The following is a 19,564-nucleotide window of genomic DNA, read 5'->3' as shown; positions in this document are numbered from 1 at the left end:
ACTGGTCAATCTCTAAGGTCCGTCCCCCCAGGCTGGCAAGCAACCTGAGAAAAATGGCAACAATTGTGTTATTTAGGCAAAATGCCAGGGTGTCGAAGCGATTGACAAACACTGATCACTTGGAGGCCACTCGTGTTTTTCTATGATGGAATGAGCTTGTGCCCACTGTTTATTATTACTGGTTATTAATGTTATTCATGTTATAGGCCTACATGAACCATCTTGTTCTGTTTCACATGAATCCCAAAACATAAACACTTCAATGAGTCCCCCGGAATTTACTATTAATGAATGAATGAGCTGAACAAAAGTGACAAAAACGAAACAAAGTTCTCTCTGTTGTAGGTCTTGTATTCTCAAGGGGCAGAACAGTCATAAGGGGTCGTGTAACAAGACAACGTTTCACATGGTATCAAAGGCATGACCTCTACAGGCTAGTCTCTGTCTATGGTGTGAAGACAAAACCATTTAACCATGAAACCAGGACTGGGCAGGGCATAGCCTCCATGCCGGGGGCTATGAGTGCAAAAAGGGTAGGTGGTTGGTGTGAAAATTGTCTTGCTTGCATCTGGACCCACCAGTTTGCGCTGCATTAGCCTGTAGGCCTTCCTCCGACGAGCCCGGTCGCTCCTCAGACGGTGGGCAGCATGGATCAGAGGAGATATCCAAACAGGTAATCTGGCCAATATTTTAAATAACAAGAGGTATGACAAACTCAAAATCTCACTCAAAATCAGGGTTAAAGTTGATAATGCTTCTGGTATAAAAGAGAAAAATAAGAGAAACACATGAGCACAGCGTGGAATAACGGTGATTTATATTTAAAGTTACAAGTTAATTAAGTTTATATACTTACCCTAAAGAATTACAGACCCCAACAAAAGCATCCATAACTCCTCAGGAAAAATTAAGACTTTTAAGGTAACCGTACTGGCTCTAGCCAGTATTCACCAAAGATGTGTAAAAGTGACACACACATTAGCATCAAATGAGTAGGTAACGCTGCTTCACAGCTTCAGGCTCCAGTTTGTACACCAAGTACGCCATCTATCGGTCTGACTGTATCCATGCACATTAGCACATCCTTGGTTTACAGGAATGTATGAAGAACAAATATATTTTTCGAATCAGAAAACGATCAATCAAAAGTACTTTAGGAAAATATAGCATGTATGCTTGAGGTACCAATTTTTTTTTATGCATCTAGGCTAGACAAAAATGTAGGCATACATAGTTAATTTACTTATGACATTTGGAACATATGGGAGCCAGGGGGCGCAGTTTAGTAAGAGTCGGACTGAAGAATTAAGAGAACACATTAGCCAAATGCAGAAGTGATTTAATTATAATCAAGAATCATACAATTTATCAGTAAAAACACTGTAAATTTGGTTTACATTTACATTTAGTTATTAAGTGACTTCCAGGTGAGGCAGAGACCAATCAAAGCATAGAATCCATAATAGATCAAAACAAACAACTGACGAGGGTGCCATAAGATTAAAAAACATATGCCGGGAGATTAAAATGAAATTATTCATGTTAGTCAAATGTTAAGTAGTGTATCGCAACAAAGAATGTTCTAGATACAACATTGAGGATGTGGAGTGAGATGTAGAGTCGCAAGATGTGCATTCTGAATCATGCATAATACTTAGAATCGGTGGGTTGACCAGAGAGTCTGGAGCAAGAACCAGGACAGGGGTTCTGTCAGGAACTGGAACTGACCGGTCTGATGTTTTACAAAGTGAATCTGCAAGATCAGAGACCAATGCAACATTGATGAAAAGCTATTTTTTTTACTGTGGCAAAGTATTTGTTCTAATGGGTTATGGGAAGACACTGGCAGCATTTACCATGCATCTTCAGAGAAACAATGGGTCTACATGATTCCTATGGGGAAATTTTCACATCGTGGGCAGTAGAATCAAAGGATTTAGGTCTGATACAAACCATCAAAGGTGATTCATAGTGTACATTAATACTCATATGAAAGCAAGTCATTTTAAAAGGTCTCTAAAGATATTCACTGTGTTCTACAGAAAGAACCAACCTTATCATCCCACAAGAAACACCATCATTGTTCCTCTGTTGACCCACTTCAGATCATCCAAGTTTACATTTATCAATCAATGGAAATACAGCATTGAAGATTTTGTCACGAAAGTTATTGTACTCAACTGATCTCAAAGAATAAAACATTGATTAATTTTCCTGCCTGGAAGGGACTTTGTATAATCAAACCTCTAAGTAAGAAATAATGCTTTTTAAGATCATCTGATGAATGTTGCAAGGAAGTAAGAAATTAATGTTATAAATTCTAAACGACGGATGCAGGCACAAAAAATCCCTAAAGACTCAATGTATGATATTTTAATTCAAACGGATGCATTGACAAGATTTCGTTTTCTAGTAGGAACCCTATGAATGAAATGCCATTAAAGATTATGTATAGACCTAGTAATAACTGGATGGACAGTATGCTGCGAACCAGCCAACACTGTTAAGCAGACACTACACTGAATTACCCATCTGGGAGTGTCTCTTATCGGTGGGTAGAGGTAGTGCAGTCGTCCTTACCCCAGGTCTGGCTCATGAAATTAGATTTTAAGATGACTGATTAGGAAACATACAGCCATGACAGCTTTAATTCTAATGCAAGGGACACTTGATGGGTTGGTAGGTCTCGTCATGGCTGAAACCTGGGTTCTAGCGTTGTGGGTCCGGTTAGGGGCAACAGCCCGGCTAAAACCATGGAGCCAGGACCAAACATCACACACGGGTGTGGAAAATGTATGATTTGTACTTAGTACATTGTGTGACGCTACAGCTTTGGGAACCTTTAGTAGGAAGTAAAAAGTGCAAAGTAACTGCGGTTGTAACATAGTAAGAGACATCTGGGACACGTGTTACACTTTAATGTATTATTTCACACATGACACAGCATACTGCTAAGTGTGTACAATATTCATCACTCTTCCATAAGATTTTACACATTATAATTTAACACAACACAACCACACACACAAACATGGATGGAGACAGAGCATCAGATACAGTATGTCTTTCGGATCCCAATTATAACCCAGCTTCGATAGAACCTACAGCCTCCTCTTCCCGCACCACCATGTTGTCTGGGAACACAGCCAGGTACTCTGCAGTGCAGTGTCCCGACAGCTACCACGCAGAGCTAACCAGGACGGGCCAGTCCAATCCATGGGCTCCCTCCTATGGGCTCCTATCAGCCGGGCTGAGACCCAGAGGGCTGTCGTCAGGAGGAGGAGCTCCCGAGGAGCCCGCTTCAGTACGGCTTGCCACCCAGACCAGCCAGGATCTCCTTCCTCTCCTCAGCAGTGGGCATCTCCGGCTTCACCCCCTCTCTCCTCCGCTGCACCATGAGGTTATGCTTTAAAGAAACAAAAAGGAACATTCAAAGGGTTCTCATCTCTTTATTTGGAAATAAATGAGAGGTACTTGGCTTTGCACTATTTTGCCGGTTTGGCAGAACATCAATTGGCTGCTCGACTGATGCAAATATGACATAGACCAAATTAACATTAATGGCCTCAAATGCTTATCTTCCATCAGAGAAACAGTGTTATAGAATCATAGTATCACGTTGTGGTCCGACACTTTTGTTATATTATCCCTTTTTTCATTGGGTTGGATAGTCAGGTGATGGGGTATTGAGAAGCTTCATGATCAGAACATGTGATGCTGACACAACAGCCAGCATGTTGACATTGGACTAGACTTTAAAGCATTGACCTGGGTTGAACATCCCTCTCCTTGAAGTGCAGTTGCAGTAAATAGCCTTCTCTCTGGTTAGTATGTGTGCAATGTGTGCACTGCAGGTATGCTATTAAGTTACCACAAAATGACATCCCAAGTCACTGTGGCCGTTTTCCCAGAACCTCAGCGAACTCACAAACCAGGAGCTACATAGCCCTGCTTTGATCCCGCTTTCAAGACGGACCTCAAGAGCATTGGCTAGCTTGTTGTAACGGAGACACTGAGGACGCACACACAGTCCTTCTAGGTTGGTCTCGGTTCCTCTGACCTGTGTAGTGACGTGTGAGTTCTGTTCTGTGCCCGCAAGTAGGAAAGCATCTTTGGTGTTGACCTCGAGTAGCGTCTCTCAGGTCCTCTGTGTAATCATTTTTATAAAACATTTCAGAAAATACTCACCCAATACTTCCTACAGTTCTTGTAGTTTATGAAATAGGGTGAACACATGGACTTGTCATAGTTGTGGGCTTCCAAACACCTTTGAGACCCATCACTTTCCTGGAGGGGAAGAAAAATACTTTTTTCTTTTAGGAACATTTTAAGATGAAAGTAACAAAGATTCTTAGGGCAGCTATTGAAATTCAATGCACTCTCCCGAAGCTCACTCAACTTACTTCGATGCATGGGTTGATGTCCTGATTACGGAGTTTCCGTGTGTTTTTATCCATTTTGACCTGCAAGAACAATAAAAAATAAATTAAGTGCATGGCTGGTACGGCATTAGCATTAATATCCTCTATATAAATAAATACCTGTTTAGCCAGCCATTTCAGGTGAACTAATTTATACAAAGCACATCGTTGTGTTATTTCATCATTATTTTCAAAGTTTTTCCTTCTTCATGGAATTGGTATCCAGGCAACCAAACACAATTTCATAACAGGATAACCCAATCAGAGCAATAAAACGTCTCACTCACTTTGGTTTCAACGATCTTGCAAAGCTGTTTCTGCTTCATGTGGAAATGCATGACTATCTCACAGGGTTGTTTATTTAAACGTGTAATGTGTAACTCTCAATGAACTCGGGATTTCTCTAAATAAAGTCTGAATAAAAAAGAAAAAGTCACAACATGCTTTAACTAGGGAAGGATCCAGCAGATCCACCTTGTGGGCATTTGGGATAATGGTATTGCATTAGTGTTGTCTCATATGCAGTATAAACCTAAACAATAGTTTAGTAACATCCTAATAACCCTGGCCCACATTCCCCGCAGCCACAAAGCCCTGGTTCTGATGCAAGTACAAACGAAGCATTGCTCAGACATAAAGAAAGCTAAATAAAATAATGCAATGCAAATGCATTCTGTTTCAAAAATCTTAAATCATTGCTTAAGTAACCTATTATGTAGCCTAAAACCCCCTATAATCTATTATAAGTATATGAATACAATTGGAGTCGCGCAGACAAAAGCAATCAAACTCGCAAAGAAGTTGTCACTTCTAACCTAATTTATCATCAAATAACCTCCATACCTTATATGTCCTTATCTAGTCTATAAAGTAGGCTACAAGAAGTAGGCTACCAGATATGTTTTGAGAAACCGACCCTAGACCCAATATTGTGAGTTTGGGAAACAGCTGATTACAATTTCGCAGATCATTATGCAGCATTGAAACTTTGTTGACATTTTCTAAGTTGACCTTCGTCGAAATTGCCAAACCCATACTTTTGTATGGCATGGGCTACATTGAAATCGGTTTGTATGGACGATGCACACGAAACAGAACTACAACTAACGATACATACGAGACACGTAAAATTGACGTGCAACCAATACTGGTGTGCAGTTTGAAAGCTTACCTTTACAGTATGGACCACTAGCAACACAACAGTCAGGAAATGCACCTTGGTGTGGCTTAGATCGAAGGTTACTCAACCACCACCACTTCTACCACAACAACACGCAGAAAGACAATTCTGCGGTTAGTCGTTTGTTTGGAAATTATACTGTCATATACAACGTCAGACTGGCATCACATGCCGTTTTAATTGTGTACTCTAGGCACTCGGTGGTAGTGGTTCGGTAACAGCGACCGCTGTAGCAGTTGACGCTTTACGACATGTAACTAGCTTCCTAGCAGCGGCAGTGAGCTGCCCACGAGGCTCCCGTCGAGCTATCTGCTGCTGCACTCACTGACCCGCACCGCCAGCAACAGCGCACCAGGAAACCCGGCCGCACGGTCACGGAGACGGACAGCCCGGCCAGCCAATGAGGCGCACTACGCACAGGATTCGCGTAGAAGGCCGAATAGAATGACAGGACACTGGACCAATAGGATAACTTTGCTGCTGTGTTAGCCAACCCATTGTTGTTCGTGAAAGCAAAACGAATCCCTAAAACGATTGACAGTATATCTAGCGAGTCCAAAAATTGAATTGAATTAAAAGGGACTGTAAATGACATTGAAATGAAAGTGACAGGACCTTACACAAATCAAAAATAAGAAATGGGAGGAACTACGAGGGGCGTGGCCAAATATAGTTTGGTTGGACTGAAGCGCATACACACAATGGCTGCTGGAAAGAGGCGAAAGCAAACAATTTTCAGGCCCGTCGCGTCTAGCAAAAAATATGAGAAAAAAATTATTAAAAATTCGGAAAATAGTTGAAAGTCAAGAAAAACCCAACAGAAAGGATGTTAAAGCGTCCGGGGTAAGTTTGGTGTGAAATAAGTAAATTGTTACTCAGTTCTTGAATTAAAATATCGGGGTTATTTAAATTATGGGAGAGGGGTGAGCTGAGGAAAAAGTTGGTGTTAATCAGTACCCAGTGTGGGACCACAGAGAAAACCAAGGGAAGGCTTAAGTAGGACTGAGAAAATTTAAATAAATTATTGTCATTCCTTATAGTGTTGTCATGTCGTATGTCCGTAAGTGTTAACAACCATAGGAGCTAACAGAATGAAGAAAACTGGAAAAACTTGATCCCAGTTAGTTAGTTTAGTTATTTTTAAATGTAATAACAACGGCACCGCGATGACCGCCGACAGGAACACACGCGCACTTGGATTCAATAATAGTGTCCAAAATTCATGCTGCCAGCATTCACATTGCATTTTGCCTCACATGTAGGCTTCATTATAAGCAGTGTAAACACAACCTTATCGAATGAAGCATCTCACTTGCAAAACGGTAACGCGAAATGCCCCAAAGGAGAAGGCAACAATGGCATTTGATCAGGGTCTTCTGCTCCGAGCTTCATGCGATCACACTTTCATCCATAGAAGATATTGATCAGCTACAAGTTCTCTTCCTCACCACTGAGATTCTTAAAACCCCCAATCCACAAAACACGGGAGAGACGCTGTTTGTCAACAAACTGACAAAATGGAGGGAGGACTTAAGACAAAGTAATTAGTTTATATATCATATATTATTGTTTTGCAATTATTCTGGCCAGTTGTCACTGTCTTTCCGACAGTTGTTAAAAGCCTAGTGGGTTTTGTGCTTGTAGCAGGTTGCAAATAACCTGACTGATTGGTATAAACAAGTAATGGCCCATCGTAGTAGATGTATGTGTCGGTTGAATTAATGATCTCTAAACAAGTTTCAAAGCTACATAACATGGCCAGAGATCTGGGGAGGTACACAAACCCCGGTAGTGTAAAATCCTGAAAAATCTTCCTTACGTTGTGGTCGAGATGGCGATAGGCTACATGAGAAAGTTGATGCAACTTTGTGCAAGATTTTGTTATTGGATGGCCGAAAGTTGCCTCTTGATATGGTGATGGCTTTACTGAACACAATGCTAGCACCATGTGGTTAAACTGGTTTAGTGCTGTGTTTATGATGTGGATTTTTAACCAATTAATTAAATAGACCTACACCATATTGGTTTCAATCCACAGTAGGCCTACTGGTTTCAATAGTTTGTCATTGTTTTTTTCATGATAGGATGACCACTGACTATTTGGTTCAATTGCAGTCTATGTGCTCATCATTCATTAATGCTTATGTCAGTTTGGTGTTTTTGAAATAATTGTTAATATGCTTTAAATCCTAATTGATTATTATGTGAAAGTGTTGAGGAGTGGTAGTGAAGGTCTGTTGCCAAACAGAAACTATTCTTGTTGTGAATCTGAGTAACAGAAATCCTGTATGCAAAAAAAGCCCAAAAAGCCTTGTTTTTAACTCTTTCTTGGTTTTGTTTATGTTGTTTACACAGGAGAATGTAGGTGTGTTTTAACTTATTATAAAGGCACTGAATATTAAGAGGGAGCATTATGTTTACGTGGAACAAATTAACTATGTCCTACAAAAAGTTATTGACACTATTGCAGATTTGAAAAGTGTTTCTGGAAATCTAGCTAAACAAGTTATATGATAGCTTCTGTTTTCTTATTATCTTATTATATTATCATTATTATTTGTATTATTATTATTATTATAATTATTATTATTATTATTACTATTAATACATATTATTTTGTGTGATAGACCCTTCAGAGCTGAATGTTTTTCAGAACTAAAATACTACTTTATTGAGTTATATATTTGTGGTACTCCTATTACCTAGTAATAGTAGTAGTAGGCTTTCATTAGTAGTCGTAGCAGTAGTAGTAGTAGAAGTAGTAGTAGTACGCTTTCAGTAGTAGTAGTAGTTGTAGTACTAGTAGTAAACATTGTAAGAGTTAAATCAAAGGTTTGAAATCAGCCCTGCATTAATGTTATGTATAAATTGTGGACTGATACTTTCCTCAGATCTTTCACTGATCATTGATTACCAGATACCCTAGCTTCTGGGTTCAATAAATCCCAGGATGCACCAATAAGTGCTCTTTAATAATCTTGTGTCTTCATATAGCGTTCTGTTTTTTTACAATCATCTGCGAACATTCTGATTTTGTGTTCTTTCTTGCTCTTGTTGTTATTTATATCATTTCAAGTTTGTTGAATGTTAAGATCATCTTGTAGCAAGCATTGAGGGCTGTTTACATGATAAGTCTTGTTTGGTTTTTTATAATCGTCCTTTTATGATAAACTATACATTGTTGGATATCGTATGCCTCTATCCTCTGTTTATTGATAGCTTTCGGCTTTCAAAGTTGAGTTAAAAGTTAAACCATATTGGAAACAGAGGTATAGGGACAGAAAAGACCTCTTTGAAAACCTAATTATATATGTCACGTTAAAGACAATCTTGACTATTAAAGAAGAATATATTTTTAACTTTGTCACTTTTATAGGTTTTATAAATCTAGAAACACAAAACATTTGAACTACTTTCAAATTGTAAGAGAGATTGCCATGACATTTACTTATTTATTGTACTAATACTATTTCAAATGAAAACTACAATCGTATTGAAAATCAGTAGATGTTATTGCTTAACCTTTAATTATAATTAATCTGGAAGTCCTAGAGATAGTTTTTGGTGTATGTTTATATTTCTAGAAAGCTGGGTAGAGGGGTTGAAACATAATGAAAAGAAAGGCAGAACACAGACATGGGGCCTGACCTAAAGATCAGAACAAAATAAAAGTACAGGAGAACGATTATCTTTTCCCATAATGACATTAACGAAATCTCTCTGGAAACCTTTACTTTAGATGTTTAATTTGTAGTTATTTAATGTGAGTAACACAGATGGGTTGAAGCAATCTTCATTTTTCATCCTGGCTCCAAGCAGGTTTTTGAATGAAATAGGAAAAACGTAGTTATAAATTAATCAGTTTAAATGTTACATTAAACCTTTGGTTTTGTTCATGCTACCGTAAAGACTGCTTCTTTATTTGGAGAGAATAAAACTAACAGGCTATTCCAACGTGTTATCAAAAGTGATTATGTCAAAAGTTCTGTGAGGATCTGAATGGCACTGAATGAAGATACTGTGTGATATTTAACGCTCAGAGATCGCGCAGCTGGCGCAGTGCCAATTCTGAAGGGGCACTTGGATGATAGCAGAAACACTGTTTCCTAAAATAAAGCGCTTTTAAGTACAATGAAGTCGTTTAGCTTAATAACCATATTAAACAGCATTCAACAATGTTCACCAAGGAATCCATATAATTTAACTATCATTTTTATCTAATTGTTTTTATGATCTTCTTCAAATTACATATCGGTGCGGTATTTCCAGTGTTGGCTTGTGCAATTTTTTTTTGCACAAATGGCTCCCTTAAAATGATTTGGGAAGTAGAATTTGAGAAGAAAACAAACCATGAGCCAAACTACATTCGTGTGGTTGGCAATATTGGATCAAAGTGCGCTGCATTAAAGTCCAGAGGAAGCAGCGATCCCAGCCCTCTTCTCATGTGCTTGTGTGTCATAAGCTAACGCAGCTCTGTCCTCCCAGGCCCCTCAGTCCTGGCCGTGTTGAGCACATAGCGCTGGACAGAGAGCCTGCCTCAGAGCGCGTCGGGCCCCGCGCCGCCGTCCCCGGAGCCGCTCTGCCTTAGGGTGCCATGGCCACGGGTCCCCAGGAGCCCCGTCCACACGTCCTGGAGAAAGCCAAACTCATGCCGGCCACCGGGAGGCGCAGGAGAGCCGAGGGGAAGCCCAAAAAGAATTTCCCCTGCCAGGTGTGCCAGAAGGCCTTCAACAGCGTGGAGAAGCTCAAGGTGCACTCGTACTCGCACACGGGGGAGCGGCCGTACAGATGCTCCCACCCCGAGTGCACTAAGGCCTTCGTCTCCAAATACAAGCTGCTACGGTACCGAGTCGTCATGTCCCCCCCCATGCCTCTCATCTCTCTCTACACACTGACATGTACCGTGTTCTGATCCCTACACAACACTGTCCTGTCTATCGCTACACACTGACATGTACCGTGTTCTGATCCCTACACAACACCGTCCTGTCTATCGCTACACACTGACATGTACTGTGTTCTGATCCCTACACAACCCCGTCCTGTCTCTCTCAACACACCTACACAACACTGTCCCATCTTTTTATACCCTGACATGTACCATGTTCAGATCCCTACACAACACTGTCCTTTCTTGCTCTCTACACACCTGCGCAACACTGTTCTGTCTCTCTCTCTCTAAACACACTGATATGTACCGTGTTTTGGCCCCTACACAACACTGTCCTGTCTCTCTACACACTGTTATGTACCATGTTCTTGTCCATACACAACACTGTCCTGTCTCTCTCTCTACACACTGATGTGTACTGTGTTCTTGTCCCTACACAACGCTGTCCGCTGTCTCTCTCTGATCCTGTTGTGTTATGAATAGTATGCCAACATGAAACCCTTGTTTTATTATTTTCTGAAATGTGTGTGTGTCTGTGTTGTCTGTTTGTGTGTGTGTGCGCGAGCCCCCAGCCTGACCCCCATGTCTCTCTGTGTGTCCAAAGGCATACGGCGACTCACTCCCCCGAGAAAAACCACAAGTGTTCGTACTGTGAGAAGATGTTCCACCGCAAGGACCACCTGAAGAACCACCTGCACACGCACGACCCCTACAAGGAGGCCTTCGCCTGCCCGCAGTGCGGCAAGAGCTACAACACTAAGCTGGGCTTCAAGCGCCACCTGGCCCTGCACGCCGCCCACAGCGGCGACCTCACCTGCCAGGTGTGCCTGCAGCCGTACGCCAGCACGGCCGTGCTGCTGGAGCACCTGAAGACGCACGCCGGCAAGTCGTCCAACGGCGCCAAGGAGAAGAAGCACCGGTGCGAGCACTGCGAGCGGCGCTTCTACACCCGCAAGGACGTCCGCCGCCACATGGTGGTGCACACGGGCCGCAAAGACTTCCTGTGCCAGTACTGCGCCCAGCGCTTCGGCCGCAAGGACCACCTGACGCGGCACGTGAAGAAGAGCCACGCGCGCGAGCTGCTCAGGGTCAAGACGGAGCCGGCCGACTCCCTGGAGACCTTCGTGTGCGACCTGACGCCTCAGCTCGCGGGCTTCAAGGGCGAGCTTTCGCCCCCCCCGGCAGCGCCGCTCCCACGGCCGCTGCAGCTCAACATGTACGCGGCGGCGGCGGCGGGGGCGGCGCCCGGCCTGGACCCGGAGCCCTTCCCCGGGCCCATGCACCCCTTCTCGCTGAAGTACCCGCTGGGACAGCCCAGCTTTACCTCATACGGTGCCATGTCGGTGGCGCAGGAGCGCGAGCAGAGCCTGAAGGGGGAGCTAGAGACCTACCTGATGGAGCTGCAGAGTGCCATGCCCTCCTCCTCCGCCTCCTCCGCCTCCGCCGCCTCCGCCAGCGCCTCTGCCTCCGCCACCCAGCTCTCCGTCTCCAAGCTGGAGCTGGGGCCGCAGGTGTTGGCGGAGGAGGGCGGCGAGGCCTCCTCCATGTCCAAAATGCCCGCGTCGGGGCCGGCGTTGGGGCCGGCGTTGGGGGTCATGGCGGGCGAGGCCCTGGCCTCTTCCTCCTCCCTGCTGGACTTCTCGCAGCTCTTTAATTTCCTGCCCCTGCACGGCCCGCCGTACCACCCTGCGGGGGCGGGCCCCGCGGTGACACTGGGGGCCCCGTACCCCCCCGCCCACGAGCCCGCCGCCCTGGTCCGGTCCCCAGAGGGCCCCGAGGCCAGGGAGGGGGCTCTGCAGGGGCTGCCCGCTTCCTTCATTTCCAACCTGAGCGCGCCCACCACACTGCCCCGCTTCCACCAGGCCTTCCAGTAACGCCCACGCACTGCTGCTGGCATGTACAGGGTCCCTAAGGCAGCCTAGCCATGTTTCCCCTCTCTCTCTCTCTCTCTCTCTCTCTCTCTCTCTCTCTCTCTCTCTCTCTCTCTCTCTCTCTCCCAACACATGACAATGCTCTTTGCCCCCACCAGTACAGAACGTGCCTCCCCTCGACCCATGTGGAGGGGGTGACTCCGGCTACTCTGGACGCATTATGATGCCAGTAACATGTTTTGTATTTTGTTGTTGATATGATATCATGAGCACTTCTGTCCAGTGAATAGGATAACATGTGCAGACACTGACACCAGCAGCGACCGACGTACGTGATGTCAGGCACCGACAGTAGTAGGCAAGTTCTGCAAAACTCTTAAGGGGTCACGTTGGGATGTGTTGAATTGGGATTTACCTTCTTTTTTTTTGTCCAACAATCTTTATAATTCCCAATACCACAGACCACCACTAACTCAGCCAGTGTTAAACTTTGACAGGATGCACACTAACTTATATTGGGATTTAAATATAGACTAATTGGCGTAGAAATACGTTTGCAGTGATATTTTCTATCTCTAACCCCCCTTCTTGGCCCGACCTTAGTGTGCAAATTGGTGCATTTAACATTGATCTTCATATAGCACTTTGAACTTTTGTGATATGGGATGTGGTCACAAATTATCGATGTTATATGTTTATTTTCTCCTTTACTTATATAGAATTGTAGCCAGACAGATAGACATACAGACTGAAGAAAGAAGTCATCTATTGTTATAGAGTAGGTACTCAATAGCAACTCCTGGGCAACATAGTGTTATTTGACTATATTACTTCACTTCGTTATTTCACTGCATTAGAGTTCACGCAAAAGTGTATAATTTTTTATGAAATCATCGGATGATTCATGTAACCGACAAAAGCCAACAAGAACATAAGTCAGTCGAGTCATTTCTTTATCATGTTTCTCAGAGAAGAGCCAAACTTATGCACAATCATAGAACAGGCAAACTTTTTCCGCATACCACCACAATGTATCTTACTGTTCTCTACAAAAACAAATGCACCACAGGATTGAAGAAGCACTTAGTGACAAGAAGCAATAGTGTTCAAGGGAAATTCAGTCTTTATATCCTTCTGCTCTTTCTGAAACTCCTCAAAGGGGCTCTAACTATTCTTCAGTTCTTTCCGTTCATCAACCACAAACCAAAGTCTACCAAATGCAAACTTGGCTGCTAGTTTATTTTATTGTTTTCTTCAACAATGCACAAGGTTATCCAGACACGTGAAAAGACTCCGGCTGGTCTAGTCAGCGCCTTGACGCTAAGGTTTTAGCGACATCTAGTACTATCGTGTTTCAGTATTCTACCGTATCGTGCTCTTACCCTTTAAACACTCCGGTCGGAGGAACCAGCAGGTTCCCCGTGTCACTCTGCCGCTGTATGGTCGTCCAAAGCATCGCTATGAGGGACGTGGAGACACAAAGGAATCATTTCTGATGGTTTTCAACATGGCTACTGAGCTGCTATCGCTGACCCCCTCAACCAACTCAACTATGCTTACAATTTGCACCTTGCAGACATGCCTGCAAACAAAATACACTTTTTTAAGGTTCAAGGTTCGCTTATGGACAGTCAAGTCAATTAGCAAATGTGTTGTTCATAACCTTGGCGTGAAACTAAATAGGCCTATACATATTGATGAATCTGACTTTGGACCTCAAAGTGTATATTTTTATGACCCCTTACATTGACCCTTTAAAAGTTGTGCAAAAAAGACTATGTTGTTTAATATAACATTGAACTTAACTTTAACACTTTGCCTTTGTGAATATAAACTATTTTTCTTATGGAAGGTCAAGAGGAGCCTAGTTGTAAGTGGAGACATCCAATTAAGAAATCGGTGATCATTTGATCGATTAACCATCCTTCATATTTGTATTCACATGAATTGAAGCAGTTGTCATTTCAGGAACGGTGCTCTAAAGCAATTATTGGTGATCAATCATGCTAATAAGTTTGCCTTTGTGGGCAATCCCTCCTTTCTTGAATGCAAGATATTCATAAAATAATGAACCATGGTTTGTTGGGAATGTAAGTCTGGATCTTATTCCAGACTTATTCTTGCAATGCCAGTTAAATAAGCACTTAACACAGTTCAGTTAATCCGTTAAACTAGTTTTATAAACATTGTGATTCCACAGGCAAACTTTACAAAAGCATGTGGCTCAAAGTTAACATTCATGCAAAACAATTCTGCAAAAAAGTATATATATATCTTTTATCACTACACTATTACCACAAATAATCAACAGATAACGTACAGACTATTTTAAAGTGCCAATTGGCATAATTGCAAACATTAATCAAAAATAACGATATGTCATAAACTAACTCTGTATGAAAGAAATGTGCCAGTATCCTAATGGGGCTATTAGAATGATCTCACATGAAGGAGGCCTTGTATTGCCATAGATTGAGACATCAGAAGTGAGAGCCAAAAGTTAGCCTTGCCTCAAACTGTTTTATCTCACACCCCAAAGGTGCTGAAACCGGGCAGCCTCAAAGTGCCTGAGTCACTGAAGGAGATAAGCAACAGTGGCGCCTAGGGCTAGCCCATCACATCCAACCTTCTACAGTAGCCATGTTGCTTGACCATCAACCGAGGAAAACGTTACTGTAGACATCGTTAAAGCTGCCACACCGATTGCCTTTGTGAAAATTGCTCCATTGTATACTAATTATTGTGCGTACATAACCCAATAGTGTTGTCATTTACCTCACACAGGCATGTTTTTTGTTTTTGTTTGCTCCACTACTCCAAAAGGTTAACAGAATAGTGTTATAGTGTACTTCTTTTCATTGACAAGGGGCTGAGGAAATATGAATGGAAACTAGTGTAACTGATTTGTGGGCTGTGTTTTATTTTGGGATTTGGAGATGAATGTTTAATGTGTTTTTTTAGTTTTTTTAAAGAAGCGTTATGGAAGTTTCCTCTTTGTATTTTGTGAAGGTTTGTGGTTTTACAGGAAACGTTAGCAATGGAAATGTTTTTGTTTTGTTTTTGTTGTGTAATCATAGCACTTTTTGTAAATGCTTTTGTTCCCTCCCATTTTTTTTTGTTTAAAAACCTTTATTACAAAATGTGTAGAAGATATATTTAGCTCTTTAGAGAACAATAACATGTAAATATGATATAAATTGTTTTATTTTTAAAAGGTACAATTTTGACAGTGTTTTTCCTATCAAAGTGTCAATTTTGCTTTGCTTGCACAAGCGTTCTGTGTATCTCATTGGGAGGCCCTTTATCAAAAACATAACTTTAATCCCCACAATTGCTTTACAGGCCACATATCAGAAAAGGCACATGGCAAACAATCAGCTATCTTAGGTTAGATCAATAATATAATTAATATTATGTAGCACTTAACCACACACTTGGATCACATTTAGTTCAATTGTCAGTTTAAATCGACCATTGAACACGTCACAACATGACACAGGGATATTGAGAACACTCAGCTATTGACCTCAGCGTTTCTTCCTTACTTTTGGTAAAGAAGTAACAAATACTACTTGATTTTGACCATTACATTATTTTCTAACTGAAGACTTATGTACTTGTATCATAATGTCATCAGGCATACATCATGCATTTTTGGGAGATATTACTTTAGATGCTTAATTTTAAGCAGTTATATTTGTTGCGGTGGGGGTAAAACGCCTGTTTAGAATGTAAAGCCACATTTGACCCACTCAAAGAACCCTCATCCATACATCCAGAGGAGCTGTTCAGTGCAGGCAGTGCACACTTACAGAGTAGACAATGAACATAAGACGCTTGTCAGTGAGAGACACAGACCTTTTAGCAATTCATGTCAACCTTCTTTATAAGCTTCAGTGGTACCAGTGAACCTTATTGAATGTGTCTGTAAGAAACACTGCAATACTGCAATATTTGTTTTGGTATTGGATAAAGCTGCTAACATATACTTCTCGAGCGCCACAAGGTGCTACCAACCTCTTTTCTAGTTCTTAATTGTATCGTTTTTACAAACAAAATATCCAATTTCATTTTAGCTGAACTGCCGGAATGTGTGCTCGGTTGTACTATATAGCTATATCTATTTTTTATTTGTACTGTGACTTTTTTGTAGTCTTTGTTTTTTGACGGACTCGCCTGTAATATCACATGCTTTTTTTTGTTTTCTCTTCACCTGTGTGTTGTGGTATTGGGCGATGGCTCCGCTGCAGGAGCCCCCCCTAGTGGACGATAATAGAAAGTGAAGACAATGATAGTTCCCTCCACACCACATGTCTCAAAGATGAGCTGAGGAGTTTCAGAGCAAACTGCATTCCAGCCATGTTGGTTTTTGTTTTTCGTCGCATTTCAACATCCTGTGATGATGACAATGATGTTGATGATAGAATGAAGTTGCTAATCTTCTATATTTTACTTTAAAAATCTATTTTACAAACTACTGTTGTATTTTTATAAATATAGGCTAAGTAATTCACACAAGCATATATAAATATATAAAAAAATAGAATATATATGTTTATAAGTTGTGTAAAATAGAAATTAATGCTGCAGCTTTTATCTTTTTGTAACATTGACATCATCCAAAGAAACAGATTATTTATTGTCTGGCAGAATAACAGGATTTGGTCTTCACACTTTGCTGCTATGAGTGAAAGAAGAGCTGCAGTCTTCAACTCCTGTGTTTTACACAATGTAATGAAAGTTCAATAAAGACTAAAAGAAGGATCCGAAAAGGGCTGTTTTTCTGATGTTCTTGCTGTGTATCGCTGCGTGTCTTTGTATGTGTCCATTTAGGGCTGTTAGTCTGTTGTATGAAAGTCACTATTGTTGGTAGTGCATGTGTATTCAAATACAACACATCTTCCCCTAAACAATTCTTAATTTTAAGTATTGATTCATGCAAATTATTACATGTTATATCAGATTTCCACCACAAAACTTTTAATAAAAAAAGTTACCCTTGTGACTTCACAAGGGTAATAACTCCACACTAGCCTGTCACTATTAGACTAGAGCAAGTTTCTGCCCTTTATTTACATCCCATGGAGCAGTTTCAAGACTGCCTGGCTTTCAGGACATGGCTCCTAGCTTTGGAACATTTCTTGTGATGGCTGCAAATGAAGAGCCGAGGGGAACATCGCTTGCCAACAGCTGGTGTGTTCTAAGGATAGTCTATGGAGGCCACGGTGACTTGTGTTGATTGAGCCGAATATATAGCAACAAACAAGGCTATTCTTTGACAGCCATAATCATATGATGGATATAAATAATCCCATAATAGAGTGAAGTAGGAACACTTATTTTGAGTCATTAGCCAACCTGCATTTTGTTGTCATATTTCCTTCAGGAGAGGTTTGACATTTAGATATACTGAAATAGACAATATTCAAGACAATATAAAGACAAAAATTTAATAAATTCCCAACACATTAAAAAGTCATGATCACATCATCCATACAATACAACATTCAGATGAAATCCTTAAACAATATAATTAAAACAGACATTTGTATAAAAAATAAATTGATATTTTCTCGATAACAAAAACATACTAGTTAATAGCGCTCTTTTAGTTTTAAAGGGGGTGCGAGGGGACACAATTGAAATAGTTGGGAAAGACTCTAAAAATTAAAGAAAGTACCATTTTAGAAAATAAACATTTTCATCGAAACAAATGCACCTGCCATTAGAACCCCGGCCAGTCAGGGTCTGGACCGCAGCTCCTCCAGAGCCACCAGGACCTCCTCGGCCGTGGGCCTGGAAGCTGCCTCACCGCTCCAGCAGCGACACACCAGCGTCCGGCAGCTCAGAGCATGCACCCCCTGGGTCGGTCGGAGCAACGGCTCGTCTTCCAAAGGCGGCCGCAGATTATAAGCCACGACCGCATACAAAACGTGTTCCCTGTCCCCTGGGTATGGCTGCTCCCTGGTGATCAGCTGCCACAACGTGATCCCGAACGAGAAGATGTCCGCTTTTGGGGTGATGCTCTCTCCTTTGAGCAGCTCGGGTGCTCGGTGGGTATAGGTGCCCCCGACGTTTTGCAAACAGGGCGTGACGGAGCCTGCCTCACATGCACGGTCCACTTGAATCGAACTGCCAAAATCGACGATTTTGCAGATGTCCCCGTTTGAAACCAACACGTTTGCCGGTTTGATGTCTAAATGGACAATGCCGTGGGAATGCAAGAAGCGGAGGCCTTGGACGATATCTGCGGAGTACCTGAGACAAGTGTCCTTCCCAAGAGCGTCTGCAGAGCCATAGATGATGTGGTGGAGATTGCGGCTGCCAACGTACTCCATCAGTATCGTGCCAATGTTGTTCTCGTTCTCCGAGTTGGCGGGGACACACGTCGTCGCTGCGATCACGTGCACCACATTTTTATGCCGAAGATGTGCGGCGTTTAGTTCTGCCCAAAAGCTTTGTCTGGAAGCCAACTTATTCTTTGAGCACTTTTTCACTTTCTTAACCGCGATTGTGTCCCCGAAGTACGTCGCCTTGTACACCGAACCGAACCCTCCGGAGCCTATCTGCTGCATCGCCTGCAGCTCTTTCCAATGAATCACCGACGACCACAGCTTGCTCGCCACCTTCCCGTGGAGCCTTTGAGCAGGCACGTTCAATGTCGTAGCATTTGCGTATTTGGTCAGTGGACTACTGCAAACTCCGATGCTGAGAGACGGATAAAAGTCTTTCGGCAGCAGGCGAGTCACGGGTATTGGAGAAGGCATTTTTGCTTGTAGGTTTTACCCTACGACTCACGATACAAGCCACGCTGTCCACAAACACACAGTCTTACAGGTGATGGTGATGCCCAGGCTGATTAAGGGCTTTTCACTTTGTAGCGCCACACTGCTGTCACGTGACGGCTTATTATCTTGGGCGTTCAAAGGAAGCTCTCAAGTGGTTGTCCATACTCTCGTTTTGTCTATTGACCCATATCGCACCAAGGAAATATACTTGTTTGAAGAAGCAAAGCCTATAACATTAAAAATAGGTAGCCTATCGATATACCCTTCTTGATAAAGGAAACTATTTAATAGTATCTAATATTGGAAAAAAAGAAAAACAGACAAAAACTGTGGGATACGTTTATGTATACTCCCTATACAGGCAGGGCTGTGTACACTCATGGATAATAAGTACGTCTAAACTACTGTGCACA

At 42.2% G+C, this 19,564-nt stretch overlaps 3 protein-coding genes across 4 annotated transcripts; 1 reads left to right on the top strand and 2 right to left on the bottom strand.

Annotated features, from left to right (window-relative positions):
* Nucleotides 1–2,901: 2,901 nt before the first annotated feature.
* On the bottom strand, nucleotides 2,902–5,982 carry chchd7 (coiled-coil-helix-coiled-coil-helix domain containing 7). Of its 2 annotated transcripts, none has more exons than XM_030348883.1 (4): nucleotides 5,593–5,982; nucleotides 4,404–4,463; nucleotides 4,189–4,287; nucleotides 2,902–3,406 (listed from the first exon to the last, which is right to left on the bottom strand). In XM_030348883.1, exons 2-4 carry the CDS (start codon nucleotides 4,455–4,457, stop codon nucleotides 3,302–3,304), a joined length of 258 nt encoding a protein of 85 aa, XP_030204743.1. In that variant the 5' UTR covers nucleotides 4,458–4,463; nucleotides 5,593–5,982; the 3' UTR covers nucleotides 2,902–3,301. The 2 variants fall into 2 exon arrangements, with proteins under 2 accessions (XP_030204743.1, XP_030204744.1); XM_030348884.1 differs by lacking the exon at nucleotides 5,593–5,982 and adding an exon at nucleotides 4,542–5,575.
* Nucleotides 5,983–6,086: 104 nt separating this feature from the next.
* Nucleotides 6,087–17,317, top strand: plag1 (pleiomorphic adenoma gene 1). The gene is made up of 3 exons (XM_030348824.1): nucleotides 6,087–6,444; nucleotides 10,087–10,443; nucleotides 11,097–17,317. Exons 2-3 carry the CDS (start codon nucleotides 10,196–10,198, stop codon nucleotides 12,364–12,366), a joined length of 1,518 nt encoding a protein of 505 aa, XP_030204684.1. The 5' UTR covers nucleotides 6,087–6,444; nucleotides 10,087–10,195; the 3' UTR covers nucleotides 12,367–17,317.
* Nucleotides 17,318–17,799: 482 nt separating this feature from the next.
* Nucleotides 17,800–19,244, bottom strand: mos (v-mos Moloney murine sarcoma viral oncogene homolog). Its single transcript, XM_030348852.1, has one exon. The coding sequence runs from the start codon at nucleotides 19,128–19,130 to the stop codon at nucleotides 18,105–18,107; it is 1,026 nt and encodes a 341-aa protein (XP_030204712.1). The 5' UTR covers nucleotides 19,131–19,244; the 3' UTR covers nucleotides 17,800–18,104.
* Nucleotides 19,245–19,564: the final 320 nt, after the last annotated feature.

Source organism: Gadus morhua, chromosome 23 (genome assembly GCF_902167405.1).
Source record: "Gadus morhua chromosome 23, gadMor3.0, whole genome shotgun sequence".
In the NCBI taxonomy this organism is placed as follows: domain Eukaryota; kingdom Metazoa; phylum Chordata; class Actinopteri; order Gadiformes; family Gadidae; genus Gadus; species Gadus morhua.
Note: the sequence above shows the minus strand (reverse complement) of the source record. Positions and strands in the feature narration are given on the sequence as shown.